This window comes from Camponotus floridanus, unplaced genomic scaffold, assembly GCF_003227725.1.
Source record: "Camponotus floridanus strain SB8 unplaced genomic scaffold, Cflo_v7.5 scaffold74, whole genome shotgun sequence".
Lineage (NCBI taxonomy): Eukaryota > Metazoa > Arthropoda > Insecta > Hymenoptera > Formicidae > Camponotus > Camponotus floridanus.
This window is the reverse complement of record NW_020229843.1, coordinates 647,094-666,448: the sequence shown is the minus strand read 5'-3', so window position 1 is coordinate 666,448 and position 19,355 is coordinate 647,094. Positions and strand designations below refer to the sequence as shown.

The following is a 19,355-nucleotide window of genomic DNA, read 5'->3' as shown; positions in this document are numbered from 1 at the left end:
GAGAAGCGTTGCGGCTACAAGAGCAGCGATTAGAACAGGCTCTTAGGCTCCACGGTGATCCGCGTGCCCTGAGCTTCACTCTGGCTCAACATGTCGTCAATCAGCAGAGCAATCAGCAACCCTGAAAATTCAGTTACTACTGAGACGAGTGGACCCCTTGGGCGCCGGATCAGATGGCCCTGCAACAAAACGAGCGCATGAATCAACAACAATCGCAATCGTCGACAGAGCGCTCGACGTCGCTGCACGATCAACAACAACAGCAGCAGCAGCAAGGTCCGTCTTCCATCGGTCATCATCAGCAGCAGCAATCACAACAACAACAGCAGCAGCAGCTTGAAGACCGTGGCGTCAAGAGAAAAGCCGACGAAATGATCGGTAACTCCGAAAACGCGTAAGAGCAATCACATTCGGTTACAGATAACGATGACGTTATCGTTATCGCCGACGTGATTTACTCGAGCGCCCAAGTGCGGTCACTAGATTTTCGCTCATTGTCTCAGCAGTAAGAAAATGTCGAGCAAACAAAAAGACTTGGAGGGAAAATGTGTAATTCGGTGTCTTCCTACTCGGATAGAACCGACATGGCCGGACCAACCGGAAACCGACCGAGAGGACATCCGTCTCTCTCGGCCGACGAACTCTCCGGATGGGACTGTGCTAAGAGGAGAGTGAGAATACGTATGCGTATAGCAATCCGTTGCACGGCGCGAGGCGGAAGGATCGCGGTGGCGATGGCCGTTTCTCGCGATTTCCGCGTAATTCCCGCGCGATATTCGCGCGTCGTTGTTCCTACACCGGTCCTGGATCAAGAATCTTCCGAACGGATCTACGACGGCGTTATTCACGTCGGAGTGTTTCGTCAAGATTCTCAGGACACGTCGCCACCGCCGTACCGCCGCCTCGACTTCCGAAACGTGCCATAATAACTAACGAGAAGCTGCTGAAGTAAAAAAACAGTAAGCCATCCCGGGCGTCCTGTCCCGGGATGCACCCCGAGGTACTATGATCTTTTTAGTACAAGAGCCGATCAAGCGATACGCGACGGTTATCGAGGATCCAACGGGCGATCCTCGACCGTCCCGTATGGCCGGGCTCAACAAATCTAAACTACTATATAAATATTATACATAGATACGTCTATCTCTACCGAACCGCGCTTAAAAGGTTCCACTCCTTCAACCCCTAATCTTAGAAGAAAACTCCCGTAATGCTTAAAGCAAATTACACACCACCGCAACACCCACGTACGAAGGCTCATCGTCATCTTAGTGTGCGTCGCGCGGTCGCGGTGGACATTTCACCATCACCGGTGGTGCCGTGTCGCCGTGTTGTACGGTTGTTAATTATATACGTACTGAAATCCCCTTCCCCGTGTGTGTGACAGACGGACCCAACGCGATCCGTACGGACGTTCCCTCACCTGCGAGCAACGTTTCGCGCCACGACGACAAAGGGACGTTGACATTTCGCGCTCGAGAAACGAACGTCGTCGGACGTACACGCGTTGAAACAGATACGTACGCACACACACGCCAAAACACACACGGAAATACACACAGAGATACACATATGTACAATACAACTCACACACACATATATAAATATATATATATATATAGATTAAAACTCATCAGCAGCACACTTTTAAGGTGAAGATATAATGCGCGCAACTTGTGCTCGTCGGTAGCACGAAAACTATTAGCTCATAAGCGAACAAACAAAATATAGTTATTACAAACAGTTATATTATATATATTATATATACATACAGAGTATGAAGAGAGAAAGAGAGTATGACACAGACAAAAAAATCGGGCGAAACCCTTCACACTTACACGTTTAATTGAAGAAAATACGGTAAGCGTGAAAGAGCAAGCACTTTTCGTGAGCAAAACACGCGACGGAGAAGAGAGAAATAAAAAAACTAAATGCTAAATATTATATATATATATTATATATATAAATATTATAAATAATGAATATATAGGGTCTATGAGACTAGGATAGTTAGGCGAAAGGGAAATATGAGTGAATGCGGAGCGCGCGCCCCCGTAAGTTTTACGTGATCTCAAGCATTGTCGATGAGAGAATGTGACAACTCGGAGAAAAACGAAGAGCGCGAGGAGAAGACGTGTGCGAAAAAGAGCGAACGAAATTGAGAGAGCGAGAGAGAGAGAGAGAAAGAGAGAGAGAGAAAGAAGGAATATGTGAATGATTTTACGAATGAACGACCTTGGGATCAGCGTAAATGCGCGGGCGCGCCATCGAACGGATGAACAGATTGAATGAACGTGAATGCTTCGTGAGCATCAAGGAAGAGCGAATGCGAGGATGAGAGTGAGATTTTAGAATGGCGTGCTTCAGGTAATCTGAGGTCCTGTGATCGTTATAAGCGAAATATTTTTTTATTTCCGGGTAATATAATCTAAAACGCGTAAAACTTCTTGCGTCGTTTTGAACTTTTACTTGCAATATACCGTTACGTTCTCGCAATACTTAGGATGAAGAAGAATAAGAAGAAGACGAATAGAAATAAAGAAGGTGGATGAACAAAAAGAACAAACAAAAAAAAATACGATACGAAGATGAGGATGACGAGGGAGAGGAAGAATATGAAAAAACAAAACTCGTAGGTTTGATCGTGGAGCGAACTTTTAGAGACTCGGCCTTGCCCTCCTGAAAAAACGTTCCCCCTTTACGCGTTCCCATCAATCTAAATCCACCAAATTTTCCTTCACCTTTCCCCATCTCTTCGAACTTTTGACAAAACTTACGGATCGTCCGTACTTTCGATGGAGTTATCTTTCGATGAGAGACCAGACGAGACGCTGACTGGAGAGAAATATGTTTGACATTTGATTGAAAATCATTTTTCGACATAGAATAACGGAAACGCGGATTCTCAAAAGAAAACAAAACCGACGGAAATAGACAGGTGATTCAAAAAAAAAAAAAGAAAAATAAAAAGAAGAAGATAAAAAATATTGGAAACTCGATTTGATGAGCATTCACCTACGATACGATTCGATTTCTTCATTTCTTCGACTGGCAATCGCGGATTGATAGAATGCGGAATTGAATGATAGCGTGTCGAATTTTTTCACATTTCTGGACATCAACATCGACCGCGTTACTGTTGTTGTTGTTGTTGTTGTTTTCATCCGAAAATTCTCGACGAAATCTTTCGTTTTTGACCGACTCGATTTTGAAAAACACTCCGGCACTATTTGATCCTTGCTTTTTACCAAAAAATCCCCCTTCTCTTCCCATTACTATATTTAAAAAAAAATTGAAATTTTGTTTGAAATAAAATTTCGCCTACGAATATAAATAGTAAAATTTTTCTCTCGTTGTGTCTTTATGTGGAAATGGCATTTTCCAAAAAAAACTCTTCAAAATATTTTTTTAAATACTCTCAATTCTCCTATTCATAGTCCCTCTTTCAAATCCCTTTGTTCGCCGAAATTACGAAAGTAACCTAACGTCGTCATCTTCGTTGAACGTAAAAAACACGCGCCGAAAAGCCGCCGGATAGCCAGGCTTTTTGACCATCTGGGACGAGAGAAGGAAAGATTGCTAAAGGATTCATCGTCAAAGCTACATTAACGATCGCACTCGTCTCGCGATCGGAACTCGACGGGCACGTCCGATATGTTTTCGAAAAATTTGTGACTCTCGAAAACGTCTTTATTATTATTGAGATCGATTATTCGCACAAAATCAATTCGGAAAATTTATAATCTTTATTAAAATCTTTGGATTTACCTTTATTTTCGCGAGAAAGAAAATACTTTAACAGAGGGCCTCCCTCGAGTTCCGGGGATCGCAACCGCGGGTCGATTCATTGATCGTTATTATTAAAGTTTTTGCGTTACAGGGCGTTTTTTCCTCGGATTATGTAGTATGTAAATACACCTTGATATCACAAGCATAAACTGAGAATTTACTGGTAAACTTAAACGAACGTACATAATGCGAAATAGGGTTAGTTTCTATGTAAATACCTAAAGCTGGACGAGTGCATACACCTCGTTCACGCAACCAACGATAATCGTTTCTTATCAAACCAGAGCTTCTGTTCGTTATCGGTGCGTGTCCCTGATGATCGGCGATTGCTTCCGTCTGTTCGATATTCCTATTCAGAAAAGCAGATTTAACATCTCAAGGAAGGATCACGCGCGGAAGTGTTCACCGTCTGTCTGGGACATCACCGATCGGGAAATTCTTTTTTTTTTCTCGACACCGATACTCTGACACATTAATACACTTACACACAGACACTCACATCATACGGCATTGCGATGGATTGTACAGTTACGATGGGAACACACGAAATACCTAAAATGCAATCTTCGTACACTTTGACGCCCACATAACATCGTAGAGACCAATTTTTCGGAAAGTTTTCATTAAATAATATAATCTTGTTTTTTTGAAAAACACAAAAGTCACAAATAATCAGACACGATTAGGACGAGTTAGTATAGCGAAAGTTTGAAGCGCTTCTTTTACGAGATGTAGCGTACTGCAGAAAATTAAGAATGAAAGAATTAGAAAAAATCTGAGATAAAAAAGAAAATGCAAAATTTCTAAATTTCAGCGTAAAAAAATCGAATGAAAATAAAACCGATAATTGTGAGTTTGAAGAGTGAAACGATGGAGTGGATGAAGAGAGCTTAGTTAGGCAAAGCTGTTTAGGCACGTATCGCGCGACCGTAGCAAAATTCTCGTTGGAAATTGCAAAATATTCGAAACGAATTCCAATCTATAACAATTTTCAAAGAATGCAATTTTTATTTCACGGTCTCTAATCACGAGCGTCGAGAGGTATCGAGAATGATGCATGAAACGGTAGTAAGAGCGCGAAAGAATGAAGCAAGAAAGGATGAAAAGAGAGATCAGCGTTACTACTTACCATCTCACTATCACCATCACAAAAAATTTTTAATAAAACAACAACAACAAAATACAAAACACTACCACCACTACCACGTCGAGATCCTTCATGATGATCGCGGTCATGAAACGATTGATAGACGGCTGTTTTCTACCGGTGCATCCTGCCGTGCGCCGAGGGTTGCTTTTTTTAATTAACGAAGCGACATAAAAGATCGGGACGGGATGGTTCTCAATCTTTTTCCGATCGCCAATTAAAATGCACATCTCGCGCGAGAAGGAAGAATTCCCAAGGCGCCGGCCCGTGCCCCGCGAACGTGTATCATAATTTTAAATTTAAACGAAAGATAATGCAAAAAAAAAACACACACAAGCGCGTTAAACAATAGATCTAGTAGTGTATGTTCTGTAATCAACTGAGACGTAAGCGAAGATAAAGACAAGATAATAATAATAAAAAAAAGCGGGTCACACCGCGGAAAAAGCACAAAAAAAATAATTTACAAATATATTGATTTACATATGCCCGTAACTCGTAAGAGGGCCGGTGGCGCAAACGCGTCCGCCCGCGTGAGATTTTCGGGCCCTACGACGGCGATGAAGGAGAGGAGACGGCGGGACACGCACACGCAACGAGAGCGTTCGCGAGTCGCGACGCAAAGAACCAGCTCGCATAAAGCGGAAGAAGCGCTCGAGGAGCGCGAGAGACATCGTGAGAGGAGATCGCGAGCGATTGGATCGTCCGTTTTCGTCGCGAGAGACGCGGCGAGCCGCGCAAAGACAAGGATGAAGTAGAAGCGGTCGAACCGCGACGGAGGGACGAGGAAAGAGAAAAAAGGACAGAGGCTCACGTGCGTCTAACGACGGGAAAATCCGGAGAAGGAAACCCCGACAGACGTCACGGACGATCCGAAGATACAAAAAGCGCTCCCGACCGTAGCCCACTCGTGGAAACGCGACCCAAGTAGTCGAGAAGGGGCCCAGGGATGATTTAATAAGAAATATATACATATATATATATACGAAAAGGTATATATATATATATACAATGATGAAAATCCATAGCGCGACGTCGCCTGCAAAATCGGCCCTAACCATAATCTTAATCTCTTTCATGTAAATTTGCTAAATGTTTAAATAATCTAAAAAGTGCCATAGCCCGGATGCGCTGGTGCATACTCCCAGCGCATACACACTCACAAATACGACTCGATCTTCACGAATCAAACGCAAAATCCGCGGATCCGCGCGTGCCTGAGCGCGCGCACGGCCGCGGTAAAATTGGTATTCTCGCCAAGGAACAAATACAATGTACAACAGCGACAGAAACCAACGCAAACAGGACACCCGCACAAGATGAACGGCGCGCGATCCGCGTCGCGCGTCCCGATGACACAGATCAAAGCAAAGTTGCCCTGGTTCACGAGCGTGCAACCCCGCGCGCTCAAACATATTTCAATACACGAGCGCGAGACGCGCTCACACACACGTATACAAGATACAGTTCTACACTATTTTCTACACAAAAGCACACTTGTCTACACTATAATTACACACGCTACGGATATGTAAAGCCAATTAATTTTGTAAATTGCCCAAAAAAGGATTTTTAAAAAGCTACGATTCGGCCTCGTGTAATAATATATTTTCACGCGCGTCATGCAAATAACGCCGATTCGTCTCGAAAAAGCTTCCCGGACCTCTCTCGATAAAGAGAGGGAGATGGCGCGCTTTTCAGACGGAGACGCGTCATTTCGGGCGTCGTTGAAAAACGTTGATCGATTTCTCATGGTAATTTGAAAAATAAAAATTTTGTGGATGACACGACAGCACACGCGTTTGTGCTCTCAATACAATGTAATGTATAAACGGAGCAAAATTCGCGGCCTTTGGCATACGTTTGGATGCAGTACCGATGATGAACGGAGCGTGCACGCTCGTGCGAGATTAGCGCGAGTGCGCACGCCCAAAACGCATCCCGGACTTGACACGAGAGTACCCGGATGTGACGTGTGGGCGGCCTCTTCGTCGGGCTACGAATCCCGACGACGGACAGGTGGCGAGGTGCCAAAGAATCTCGTCAACGAGAGTCGACGAGAGAAGCGAGACAAAGAGAGAGAGATATACACGTATGTATATATCTCGAGAGGAGAGAAGCGCGAGGAGCAATAGACGAAGTAACGAACAAAGTTCGTGTTCCCTTTGATCGAAAGAGAAAAAGAGAGAGAGAGAGAGAAAGTGAGAAAAAGGCACCTTGGATGCCACCGGGAGAGACCCCTGTTCCACGAGATGCAATCACGAAAGGTGTAATAATCACATAAGGAACACACACAACCAAGAGGAATGTGGCAGCGGCAATTGCATAAGGGCCGTTGTTCGAGTGCGGCTTTACAAGCAAAAACCGTTGGTTTGTTTTTGATCGGGTTTTAATTTTTTAATGAAATAATCTCACGACGAATATATATGACGTACGATCGCGCGCGCGCGCGCGCGCCCGCCGCAAAGATTTGCAGCGGAGCAGCAAAGTGCTTACGCGGCAATATTTATGGGGGCAACACGGCACGACGTACGACGTATGTGCATATTATTCGTGGCAGTGTGTATCGTAAGTGCGCAGCATATGATAAAACCGACAGTCTAGCAGTGCGAGCGCCTCGGCGGCATTCGCGTTTTCACGCGGTGTCTCTGACCGAGCCTCCGTGATTAAAAACCGGAATAAGTTGTTTCAATGTCCACTATATAAAATGAAAGAGCCATAGTTGTTAAGGCGATGGGCTCCGGCGTTCGGCGAGTCGACTCGACCTCGCATTATCGCGTTCGTCCTGGCCCCAGCGAGAAAACTTCGAGAGAGATGACGGCGGCGAGTCAACGGGGAAAAAACGCGCGAGAGCAAGATTTTAACGACCGCGAACATTTCGGCATTTCCATCAAAATTACGAGGTTCCTGGCAGATCGAAACGATCGAGGTAGCCGAGACAATCCGACACGGGAATTTGGCGTCTAAATAAAGTATTTGGAAAACAAAATTTTACTCTCCGATTCATATTCTCGCCACATTTTTCACGTTAAATGCGACTCTCCGATTTTTCTTCTCGTCTCTTAACAAGAGAACGACATTTAATATGCCGGTAAAAAGGGAACGAAAGTCGAATGTCGCGTTTGGCGCTAAGCGTGTGTAGGGAAAATATGGATCTTTATCTCGGCTACACCAAGCGGAAGGGAAAAGGAAAGAGCAAGACGGTAGGATAACATCGGAAAAGGAGAGAATCCAGAGACTCTAAACCTTATGATCGATCGAAGTCGTGAAGAAGTAGCGACTGCCATGATCCCAAACCATCTATATCGACAATTGTCAATGGTCGACAACGACGAGCGTGCGGACCCATCGCGCTGTCTCATCACGGACAGATCATGCGAATACGAAGATACCTATCGATTAGACTCGACTTGGCACGATCGTATCGCGTGATCTCCGTGATGAGACGATACTCTTTTCAAAATATTCTTCATATTTCCGTTCAGGAGAATGCGTTTCTTTCAACCTGAACCTGATCAACCCCCCGTATGCGTGTCCGAGGTGAAAAACCGAGTCCATTTATTCGGTGTTGAACGAAAAAATAAAAAAAATATATTCATCGCAAAAGAAATATGAAAAAATTGCGAATGTACGTGGAAAGCGAGTAATTGCGAATCGGCTAATAAAAAAAAGAAGACGGGATACGAAAATGAATACGAATCAGTGTATTGTCCGCTGAGTGGGTGCCTTCGTTAGGGTTTTCCGTTACAGTAAACAGACAGAGTTCTCAATATAACTCACAATTAGTAGTGCTATGGTAGAACAGTAATCACAAGTGTACCGCAGTTAAACAATTAAATAAGTAAGTATACGGGAAGCACGTGGTCTTTTTCAGTGTCTGCAGAATCTCGTCGTACATCATCTACCGCTAATCGGGTAGTGACACGACCGGAAGTATACCGGATTCATTTCGTGCGCAACCTCCTACCCCTCCGATCCCGATCCCTTCGTTTAGGTAAACATTTCTTCCTTTCCCCTCCCCTTTTTTTGGACCTCGAACGACCGGGGCGAAAAAATTCGATTATCGAGAGAAAGACATCCTAAGAGCAAAATTTAAAGAAATTACCCAACCTCACCAAAAACCGGTCGCTCACAATCCCTCCTTTCACACGATTCAATCGTCATTTAACGAATAAATATGATAATAAGTGTACTAAGTGTCTGTAGTTTAGCCAACGTGTACGTTGTATACTCTGAGGTAGGCGCGAGGAAGCCGAAGAGGGAGATAGGATGTGAATGAGCTAGAGCAGAGTAAAGAAAGGAGAGAGGTAGACGATTGCACGGTGGAGCCATATTTAACTAACTGATAACGATTAATTAATTACAGTAATCATTCAAGATGACTTAATTAACCGTACCGCATACACACATGCATAATTATTAATTACACGTACTCCAGTATTATAAGTAAGGCCGCTAATGCGGTAGCGCCGCGCGTACCGCGCGCACCGCCTTTATCCAATAAATAAATCGCGGAGGCACTCACTACGGAACACGACGAGCAGGGACTCTAGGACTCGGATGCGGATCGGAGGGTACCTGAACACGCGAGCCGCGATCGTCCAGAGATCGAAACTGTCCGCAACATATTGTTCAACGTGAGGGAATTAAAAAACACGAAGCCAAGTTTTCTCCAAACAAACTTATCCGGCTTTTCTCCGACGTCGGACGATCGAAGAATTATACATTCGAATTATTTTCGGCAGTTCGAGACGCCTGAAACGTTGGTTTCAGCCGCCAGTTCGCTCGACATCATCCGTGTCAGGCAACGCGTGTTCAGGTGTCCCGTATCCCCGTTACTTTATCAGTCTTTCAAGTGCAACGTTGAGTTATTTCACTTACAGCGTTGTTTTTCTACACAATACAAAATACCCCACCACCCATCCCCACCGGCGAACCAATTCACCTCATCACGCTCCCGCAGGAACAAAGCATCCCTTTCATCCACTACTCCCCACTCATTCCCCCTCATATACAATGTTGTTTCACGTTCGTTCGCGATGAACTTGGTTGCGAGTTCGACGGCAACTACGCTCCGTTCCTCATTAGACAAAATTAAAAATTAAAAATTATCAAGCAAGTTTCTTTTTTTTACATAATTTTTAAATAAAATAAACATTTTTGAAATGCTCATGAAAGAATATCATTAAGAAAGTTTATTTTCGATATCTTCTCTTGAAAAAGTACTTTCAGAAATTCCAGGAAGTTTCTTGCAAAAAATGATCCAATCGATGCATTTGCATCTTTGATCGTGGAACGGAGCGTGCTTGACCTCGACTCCGAAAATAGCGAACGTTAAGTTTCAGAATTCAGACTTTTACGTACAGTTAGTTACCGAGTAATACAGCGCAAGTTATCGTTAATTTTCGACGCGCAGTCTCGTCGCGACGAGGGTGATTTAAAAAACAACCTCACCTGCAGTATATTCGGATCGCGAAGAGCGCGACGAGAATGCGCGTGCAGGTTTAATGGTATCGATTGAGTTTGGTCGAAGTCCCCTTTTGGGCAAACACACCGACGCACTTCCGGTCCCGCCGGCCTGCATCGTTCGACGGAAATTTAAAAAATAAAAGAAGAAAAAAAGGGAAAACATTATCTCTCGAGCCTCCGAAAAGATCGCGACAGAAGAGGAAGCGATCCTCCGTTCGAAATTCAATTCTAGTCAAAAGAGGGTACAAAGCCGAGACGGGTGTCAACTCGGACAGGCGAAATCGGTACTTATTTAATGCGAGGCGAAAGAAAGGGGGATACGGGAGAAGAGAAGCATGTGAAAGGAGGAGACTCGAGAGGGAAAAACTTTCTATGGGATTGTGCGAGCGCGTGTTCCATTCGGCGCGCAGGGAAGATGTTAAAAAGAGAAATGGAGAAAATCAGAAAAATAAAAAAAAAAATATGGGGGGAAAATATGATATTGGGAACGCAATCTGTGGAATCGGTTGGATGGCGGGACCGTCGATCACGAGAAAATATCCGCGTTGCTGACAAAACGTAGCCTCTTTTCGTTGTGTCAAACCGCCGGCCAGGATCCGGGCCGATCCTTGTATAAGCAAAAACGAGAAACTTTCAAAAAGCAAAAAAAGATGAATGTACGGTGCGAATGGATCTTTCATGAAGCTTCGATTGTTGTTGTTCCGTCGAGTTTTCCTTTTGCATATAAAAATACCTACCCACCCTCGCGCTTTTTCGGCGAGGCTGCTGGACAGGATTTCGCACGTATGTTTCGATTCCACACGAATAAAATCGATCGGCAAAGATGTAGAAAAAGAATGTAAAAAGGAAAATCGAAAATACGTTGAGAGTCTGTCGAGCGAGCCCCAGCCTTTCGATACCGCGGTAACCTACAATTATTAATTATAATTAATTATTAATTATATTATTATTACAATGAGATTGCTAGAGGGCAATTGGAGGCGTATTTTATAGAGAAACGAAAGGAAGGGGGGAGAAAGAGAGAGAGAAAATCTAGGAAGCAATGCCTCGGTTTACAAAATTTTCGCTTGAGAATCGTCGAAGCCATAATATGTTATAAATCTCTAATAATTCTTAAGTGAAATCGACGAAAAGCGATAGTAAGAGAAGAGAAGCCACGTTTCGAGATTCTCCTTTCTTTCTTTTCTTTTTTTTTATCGCTCCTTTTCTTTTTAATTATACACGTATACACAAAGCACACTTACATATACATTTTACACAAAATATATGATATATGTTATTTAGCAAATAAATATTTATATATGAAAGTAGAACAAGGAACACGATACCGCGTTACGGAAATTCGAGTCCTTCTCTCTCTTCCTTTATTTTGATATTATTACTATTATTATTAGACAATTAGGCATCGAAATTTTATTGTTGTTAACGATCGCGCGAGAGATTGGTTTCTCATTATGTTTGTTATTTTTTTTTTCATTTTAATCATGCGCGTGATTTTACCACGACTGAGAAAGATGAAGATGATGGACACGATTTGTCGTTAATTGAGCTTTATACGTGTTTTCCTTCATTTTCCTTTACGTTTTAGGTATGTCAAGTTCGACTCTTGCTTTCTTGATCTTTTTTTTTTATCTGCATATCCCGCACGCCGCGTAAAAGTTATTCAAATTTTACGTTCCTTCTTGCCCCATTCCTTCTTTTTTTTTACGTGTACCAGTGCACTTTCCTCGTTTAGAAAGCGAAGAGTACAGGGACTAATTCTTTCGATCTCATTTCTACATTTGCATGTTCAACATTATCGTACATTATCGCGGAAAAAGATGAAACTCGTTTGAATCGGCAAATCGCGAGGATTGAATTTTATTTCTTCCACGTCCCATTATACGTACTCTTCAATCGTCTCATCGTAACGTTTTCGTTCGCCGAGCCGCGCGAGATTACTTAAGAAACCACGCTTTTTCACACTTGATGATTTTTGGTCTCGAATATGAAAGAAAGAGAGAGAGTTCCTATTTCATGAGAAGATAAAATAAAAATCAGTAAAAAAAAAACAAAGGACAAAGAGCCATGGAAAAAAAGGCCGAGAGCGTGGCGAAAAATACACGGCGTTTGGCGAGCGAGCTCGTCACGTGAGTTACGTTTGCTAGTCAGAATTGGTTTAAAAAGAAAAACGATTAAGCGCAAGCTAGGAATTTTTACGATTAGTTTTACTGCCTACTATTAATTAATTAAATCTATTTAAGCGTAGCCGTTACATTAATTAACGCGGCTCCACCCTCGAGCTGCATGCATCCTGAAGTAAATCAGTAACTATACTCATAGACGCGCACACATACGCAAACATAAGAGAGAGAAATGATATACACAAACTACGGTTCTTTAGTTACTATTCACGTAGATTGAGTCGCGCCGATATATGAAAATTAATCGCAGTCCGCCGAGAAACGTAGGTCGTATATATTAAATTTTAATCGATAACTTCTCATTTTCATATTTTTGTTACGAGCTTCCTTTTCTTTCTCTCATGCCTTACACTCACGCAGGCTTAGCGCTGCCGCAAATACTATTACATATAGCGTAGTGCAACACTACCATCACTCCTATTATTACATCTACCTACCTACCGCTACTGCTGTTAGAAAATGTTAGTATACGTCGCTATTATTATTATTATTATTATTATTATTATTATTATTATTATCATTATTATTATTATTATTATATTATGTTATATATTATATATTATGATTAACTTTATTATATTATTAGTTATTATTATAATATTATTATAATTATTATATTACTATTAGAGTATTGTATTATATTATAGAATCCGTGTTGTAAACTGTTCTGTCCTCGTTCGCGTGTGGTATTTTAGGTAAATCGATGTGATACATGTCTAGTTCTCTTTGTGTCAATTTGATCGTGAGATTGAGTTTCTTTCTTCATATTTTTCTTTCTTATTATTATTTTTTTTTTTTAATTCATCTCTCGTATGTGGTTCCTCGTGTCGAAATTCGCGATCGACGACGGCTTCTTTTTGCATAAGAGAGGCAGGATAATGTATCTTATCTTTAAAATACGCTGACGATTGTCACATGGAAGTTTAGGACACGTGCATTTATTAAACTTTATCGTTACCTACTATTACCTTGTCAAAGTACCGAGTGTACGAACGTGAGTGTGACTCACACAAACATGGAAGATTCTCTTACAAATCTTCCTTCCATTAATCGCTCAACGTGTATCAGAATTTCGGATATTAATAAATAAATTCGATATTTAGGAATATTTCGAAATGCGTAAAATAAATACATGTACGTCCAAATTGAAATTAACATTATTGATTTCGATACGAAGCGCTCGTACACTCGGTCTGATATTCGTTATTAGTTAACACTATTAGTTATTATCAGTTAACGCTATTAGTACTATTACCACTATTATTAGTTATCGCTATCGACTCTTAATGCGTTCCCCTATTGTCGATCGGCGAGCGAGATAACTATTTTGATTGCCCCTCGTCTCGAGCGTGCTTCAGTAGTTAATGCTGCTCGCACTAATCTCTATTTTTATCAATTATCAAAATTGTGACGAAATTAGGATCTCTCGAAAGTGTTTCGCAAAGGTTGTACAAAGAAAATAAGATAGTTCTTAGCTGTTTGTACATATTGCGTCCATAATTTTTTATAATGTTAAAAATAATAGATCGTTAGAATTAAAATCGTGCATTGTCAATCATAGAATCGTTACATCCAGATCGTTGAAAAATCCTTCATTGCCAGGTGCGGCAGCACTAACCACGATGATCGACCGAGACGGGGAGAGGTATGCGCGATTTGAGATGTTTCGATGAAAGTTTCCAAAAAGTGCGATAACGAGCTAAAGGAACCAGATTTTTCGCGATGAGAACGTCGAAGAGAGAGGAATGATTTTTCCTATCGCTGATCGCGTTCTGGTCGCAATTAGAGAAGCTATGGGATCCTGTAGAGCATGTCGCGAGTTACGTACATACAAATTTCGAATTTCGGAAATAATCGACGCGCGAAAAAGAAGTACGAAAATAAAAGTGCTGTCTCAAGTACTTTATAGTAAGAAAGAGAGAGAGTAAAGAAGAAGCATGTCATATACAATTATATTCATAACAGTCTCTTTCGGTTACGAGCGAGTTCCGCATTGTGTAGGATGTCTAATTAATGATTACGATGTGAAAATAATATCTACAAGATGAGGACGAGAATGGTCGATGATTGCGACTAACGGTGGAAGAGCGAGATCCAAATTGAGAAATCGCGAGAGCCTTTTTGCACAAAAACGCATTACGAACGGATGCGTATCTCTAGGAACGTTCTCCTTTTTGTTATTGTTAATGATGATGATGATAATGATAATACGTCAATGAAAGAAAGGGTGCTTCTGTGCGACGGAAAGAGCTCCGTGGCACGCGTGGAAGGAAAATTCGAAACCTAGTCTTTTCCCTACCACGTACGCGACGATCCGATTCCGTCTCGCGTACGTGGGCAGTGTTCGATGAGAATTCAAAACTAGCGTATCGATAACTACTGGAATCAATTTCTCTTCGACGATCAATTCGACCGTCAATTATCTTTCCAGGTGTAGCAACTGTGGGCAAATAGAATCGCGAGCAAAAAATATCGTACGATGATTCAAGAATTAATCGTTCTTAGTAAGATCGGAATGTGAGATATCAATTCTAATTAGATTCATGGTCCGATTCCATTTGCCCTCTGCTATACCTTTTTTTCTAACCGAGAAATATGCTCAATTTTTATCGATCAATCATATTGTCATATATTCTGTATTTAGGATGCTCGAAAGATGTGCTTAATTCATATAACCCAAAATTTGTTACACGAAAAAGTATGCGACGCGAGGTCCCTTCTTACATTCCAAAGTAGCATTTTCGAAAATAGCCATTTTCATTGCGAGTATATTTTCAAACTATTTTCTTTTTCAAATTTTCACATTTATCATACACGAGATCATCGTGAGAAGGGCCTCGACAAAATGTCGCGATTCTCTCGAACAAACATATCAAAATATAAGAGGCTCCACGTTGGAGCGTTATTACTTGCGACATTACTTTCGACGTGTAATTAGATTGTAAGTGATAAATCCAACGCGTCTACGCGAAGCGCGACGCGCGCTCGCGCGTAGACGCCATTGAACACTGCACGATCGATGATCGCGCGAAAAAAAGGAAATCGACGCGAGATCGAGGACGGGAAAAGATCCGATCCTTGAAACATCTTTTAGGCTTACGATCGAGGATTAAGAGTTAGATATTAATGTCTGCGGAGCGGGTCGGCTTGGCGTCTTCGTGGAAGTGATCTTCGCGCAAAAGCTTTTTCGCAAAATTCCAAATGCTCTAGAAAATTATAATGTATCAAGTGAAATTTATATCTATGGCATATATATATATATATAAAAGTCTTTTTCTATGTCAAAATTAGAAAAAATTATGTTCACGGCAAGAGAATCGAAAAACTTGGTCGAATAAAGAGACTCGAATTGAGGAGATCACTTCGACAGGATCGCGAGGCCGATTCGCAGGCGTGTAGATCGAAGATAAGCGAAAGGAAATGAAGTTTATAAGCGAGAATAAATTCTTCGTGCCTCACGACTTCCGGCTGGACGACCTTTCACGCGACTACGATATTCGCAATTAACGCCTCGGATTGTTGTGACGGGAGACTGGAGGAATTCGAATCGCAGTTAAATTGTAAATACGTGAAAATTATCTGAAATGCTCCCGATCATGTGAAATTCGTTCCTTCGTAAACGCAAACGGAAGCTCGTCGATTCCGGAAGCACGCGATTGGCCAGCCTAAATTTAAGGTCTTTTTTAGAAATTAGCGGCGGAAAGGCAGATATATATCGCGAGGGCGACTATCGCTGCAATTTTATGGATGAAAGAACAAGGGTTTGCCTGCGAGTGAAACAAATTGCAAAATAAGATGAATGACCGGATGAATGATCGGATGAATGTGTGTCCACTGATGAAAATGTGAATAGAGAGAGAGTGAGAAAATAAGAGAGAAAGAAAAAGAAAGAGAGTGAATGAGAGATGTCAAGTGTGAGAAAATGAGACATAAATGCGTATGAGATAGGAGAATAAACAAAATTTTACTACCAAGTGGACTAGAATCGCAACCGATGGGCATTATTAAGCGAAAATAAAATTTTCGGAGCGTTTTTTCGACGAAGAAAAGCGTCCAAAATTGTACCTATTTTCATTTTATAAATTATATATATATATATGTATATGTATATGTATATGTATAGATATACGACGAGCTAAACGATTATTATTGCAAGATGTAATTGCAAGAGAGAGAGAAAGAGAGGGAGAGAATGTGAAAGAGAGCACGCGAGAGAGCAAGAGGATAGGAAGACGATGAAAAATAAGAAATTATTGTATCTATATTCGGAAAAATGATCGATGATGTATTCGAATCGTGATTATTATTATTATATATTATGATTATTGTGTATAGTTAAGGCGAAAATGGAATTTTAGACGAAATTATCGAACTCGAGGTATACATATAGGGAGCGTAAGCAAGAGAGAAAGAGAGAGAGAGAGAGAAAAAGAGAGAGAGAGCGAGAGAGAGAAAGAAAGCATAACATAGTATGAAAGAAAGAGAGAAAGAGTAAGTGTGAGAGAGAGAGAGAATTTCTCGACGGTGATTGCACATTGCATGTCGACAGGCAACAAAACTGAATTCCCCTCCCCTCCAGTAAAGTCAATAGAAAAACCAAGTCATGGCCGAATGAAATACAAAAGCAAAAAGTTTCGAGATTGTAATTTTTCGGGAAATCTCAAAATTTATAAACGGGTGACTTTTTTCCATTTTTCGAAACCGCGGTTCTTCCGAAAAAAAAAAAAGAAAAAAAAGAGAAAGTGATTCTCGTTTCCTTTGTACCAGGACCAAAAAAGAATAGCCGAATATATATCTATATATAAAAATATACATATATGTATGTATGTATGTATGTATATATGCTCATATGTACGTACATACATGAACCAACACACGCAACGCGTACGAGATGTCCTCCGGCGCGACGATTCTGTCGGAACGATCCGCGATTGAGCGACTTTTGGACAACCAGAACGAGTGCCTCGGGCCCGATCCCAGAAGAGGACGGGTCCAGATTTGGGAAAATTTTTTACCGACAGATCGACGCGCTCGAGGGACTCGAACGGTGAGGAGGAGAGGCGATGGGAGGCAAAAGTAGTTCGGACAGCAATAGTTACAGGTCGAAAAACAAGCAAAATGAACAGTTTGAAAAAAAAAAAAGAAACGATGTCGGAACAGCGGAAACAAAAATCGCGTAAGAACACGAGGCAACATATAGTTATATAATTTCTCTAGCGCGCGACAGATCGCAATTTCAGTTTCTCCCCTCGCGGTCGTAGATCGATCGTTGTTAGATTTTTCGACGCTCATGGTATCGCGACGGTATCGGTGCCGCTCAATCGAGAACGAGTTTTCTCGGGAAGGATTGATCGGTGAAACATCGCAGGACGATCGAAAGGAAAAAGCGAAGTTGCTTGTCATCGACCGACCGATCCGCGATCGTCGTTCACGTCTTCTTCTTTTTTCACCGCGACCTATTCTGTTTTTCATCAATATCACGTTCTTTTGTACCCTCTCCCCCCGCAATCCTCTGCCTGATTACGGTATCCTCAAAGTACGGTATAAAAAATCTGGCGGATATATCCCATTCCCATCCTGTTCATTGCCATTGAATATCTCCTAATCGCATAATCAACCCGCTCTCCCACCCCCCACCCCCGACCCCCGCCCCGATCCCTCCACTACCAAACCGATTTACCAGTGTGAGTGAATGTGTTAACACGTGCAAGGATTTAAAAAGAAAAAAAAAGAATTCTAGAGCGAATTTCAAGGAGGAAAGGTGGAAAAAATGAGGAAAGTGTCGAGCAAAATGCGATCGTGAGGATTGATTAATAGAGAATAACCGGGAAAATGTACACACACACATACATACACACATTGGTCGGAACTGTGTAGAAACATTTTGCATCAATTGTGTAAGACAGCAGATAGAGAAGGAGAAAGTGTATGTATGTGTGTGTGCGTGCATGTGTGTGAGCAAGAGAAAAGGGAAGATTAAAAGCGAAAAAAAAGATTAAACAAAAGAAGAAGCGAAGTCGAGTGAGAATGCGCGTGTGGAAGATGCGAGAGCGAGAGGTAGAAGAGATCCTAAAGAGAGCGAGCGAGAAGATAAAAAACGGCGGAAGCTAAAAAAACAAAATGTACGAACGAACATTGATACTGTCTTCGTTTTTTAAGGTCGTTTCTCCGTTCGACACGCTACTATATAAATATTGACATTTGTCATTGGATTATTACCGACGATGATGAAGTATCATATTATTATTATTATTATTATTACGAAACTATTATTATTACGATCGTAAATGATTATTATTATTATTACCATTTATTATTGTCATTATTATCACAATTTATTATTGCGATGATGATCATGATTATTATTATTATTAATATTATTATTATTATTATTACGTGGTACAATAAAAATTTAATAAGCACTTTAGGTCTCGTGACTACCAACCAATTTCTTATAATCGTGACACGTGATTACCAATGATAGATTCCTTATCACGTGATTTTAGTACTATGACCTCTTTTAATATGAAGATAGCGATAACTGCTCATTGATAACAGAAAGTTCCAACGGGTCACAATGTATGAAGCGCTATAATATAATTTACAGGGCTTCATACGATTCGTGGAATTTCTTTTAACGCGCACAACACTTAAGTAATTTATAAAAGAATTTTCTTTTATAATATATTTCGCATATATTATGTGTATGTATTCAGATTTCATCGTTTATATTCTTCTAGTTATTTTCAAGTTTCAAATCTTGATAT

The 19,355-nt window shown here is 41.3% G+C and overlaps 1 protein-coding gene across 17 annotated transcripts in view; it reads left to right on the top strand.

Annotated features, from left to right (window-relative positions):
• Positions 1–10,597, top strand: part of LOC105257454 (zinc finger protein 853) — a 78,749-nt gene extending 68,152 nt beyond the window's left edge. For all 17 annotated transcript variants that reach the window (XM_025413988.1, XM_025413985.1, XM_025413979.1 and 14 more), the window contains one exon: positions 1–10,597. In XM_025413988.1, coding sequence (XP_025269773.1) covers positions 1–125 — 125 coding nt within the window. In that variant the 3' untranslated portion in view covers positions 126–10,597.
• Positions 10,598–19,355: the final 8,758 nt, after the last annotated feature.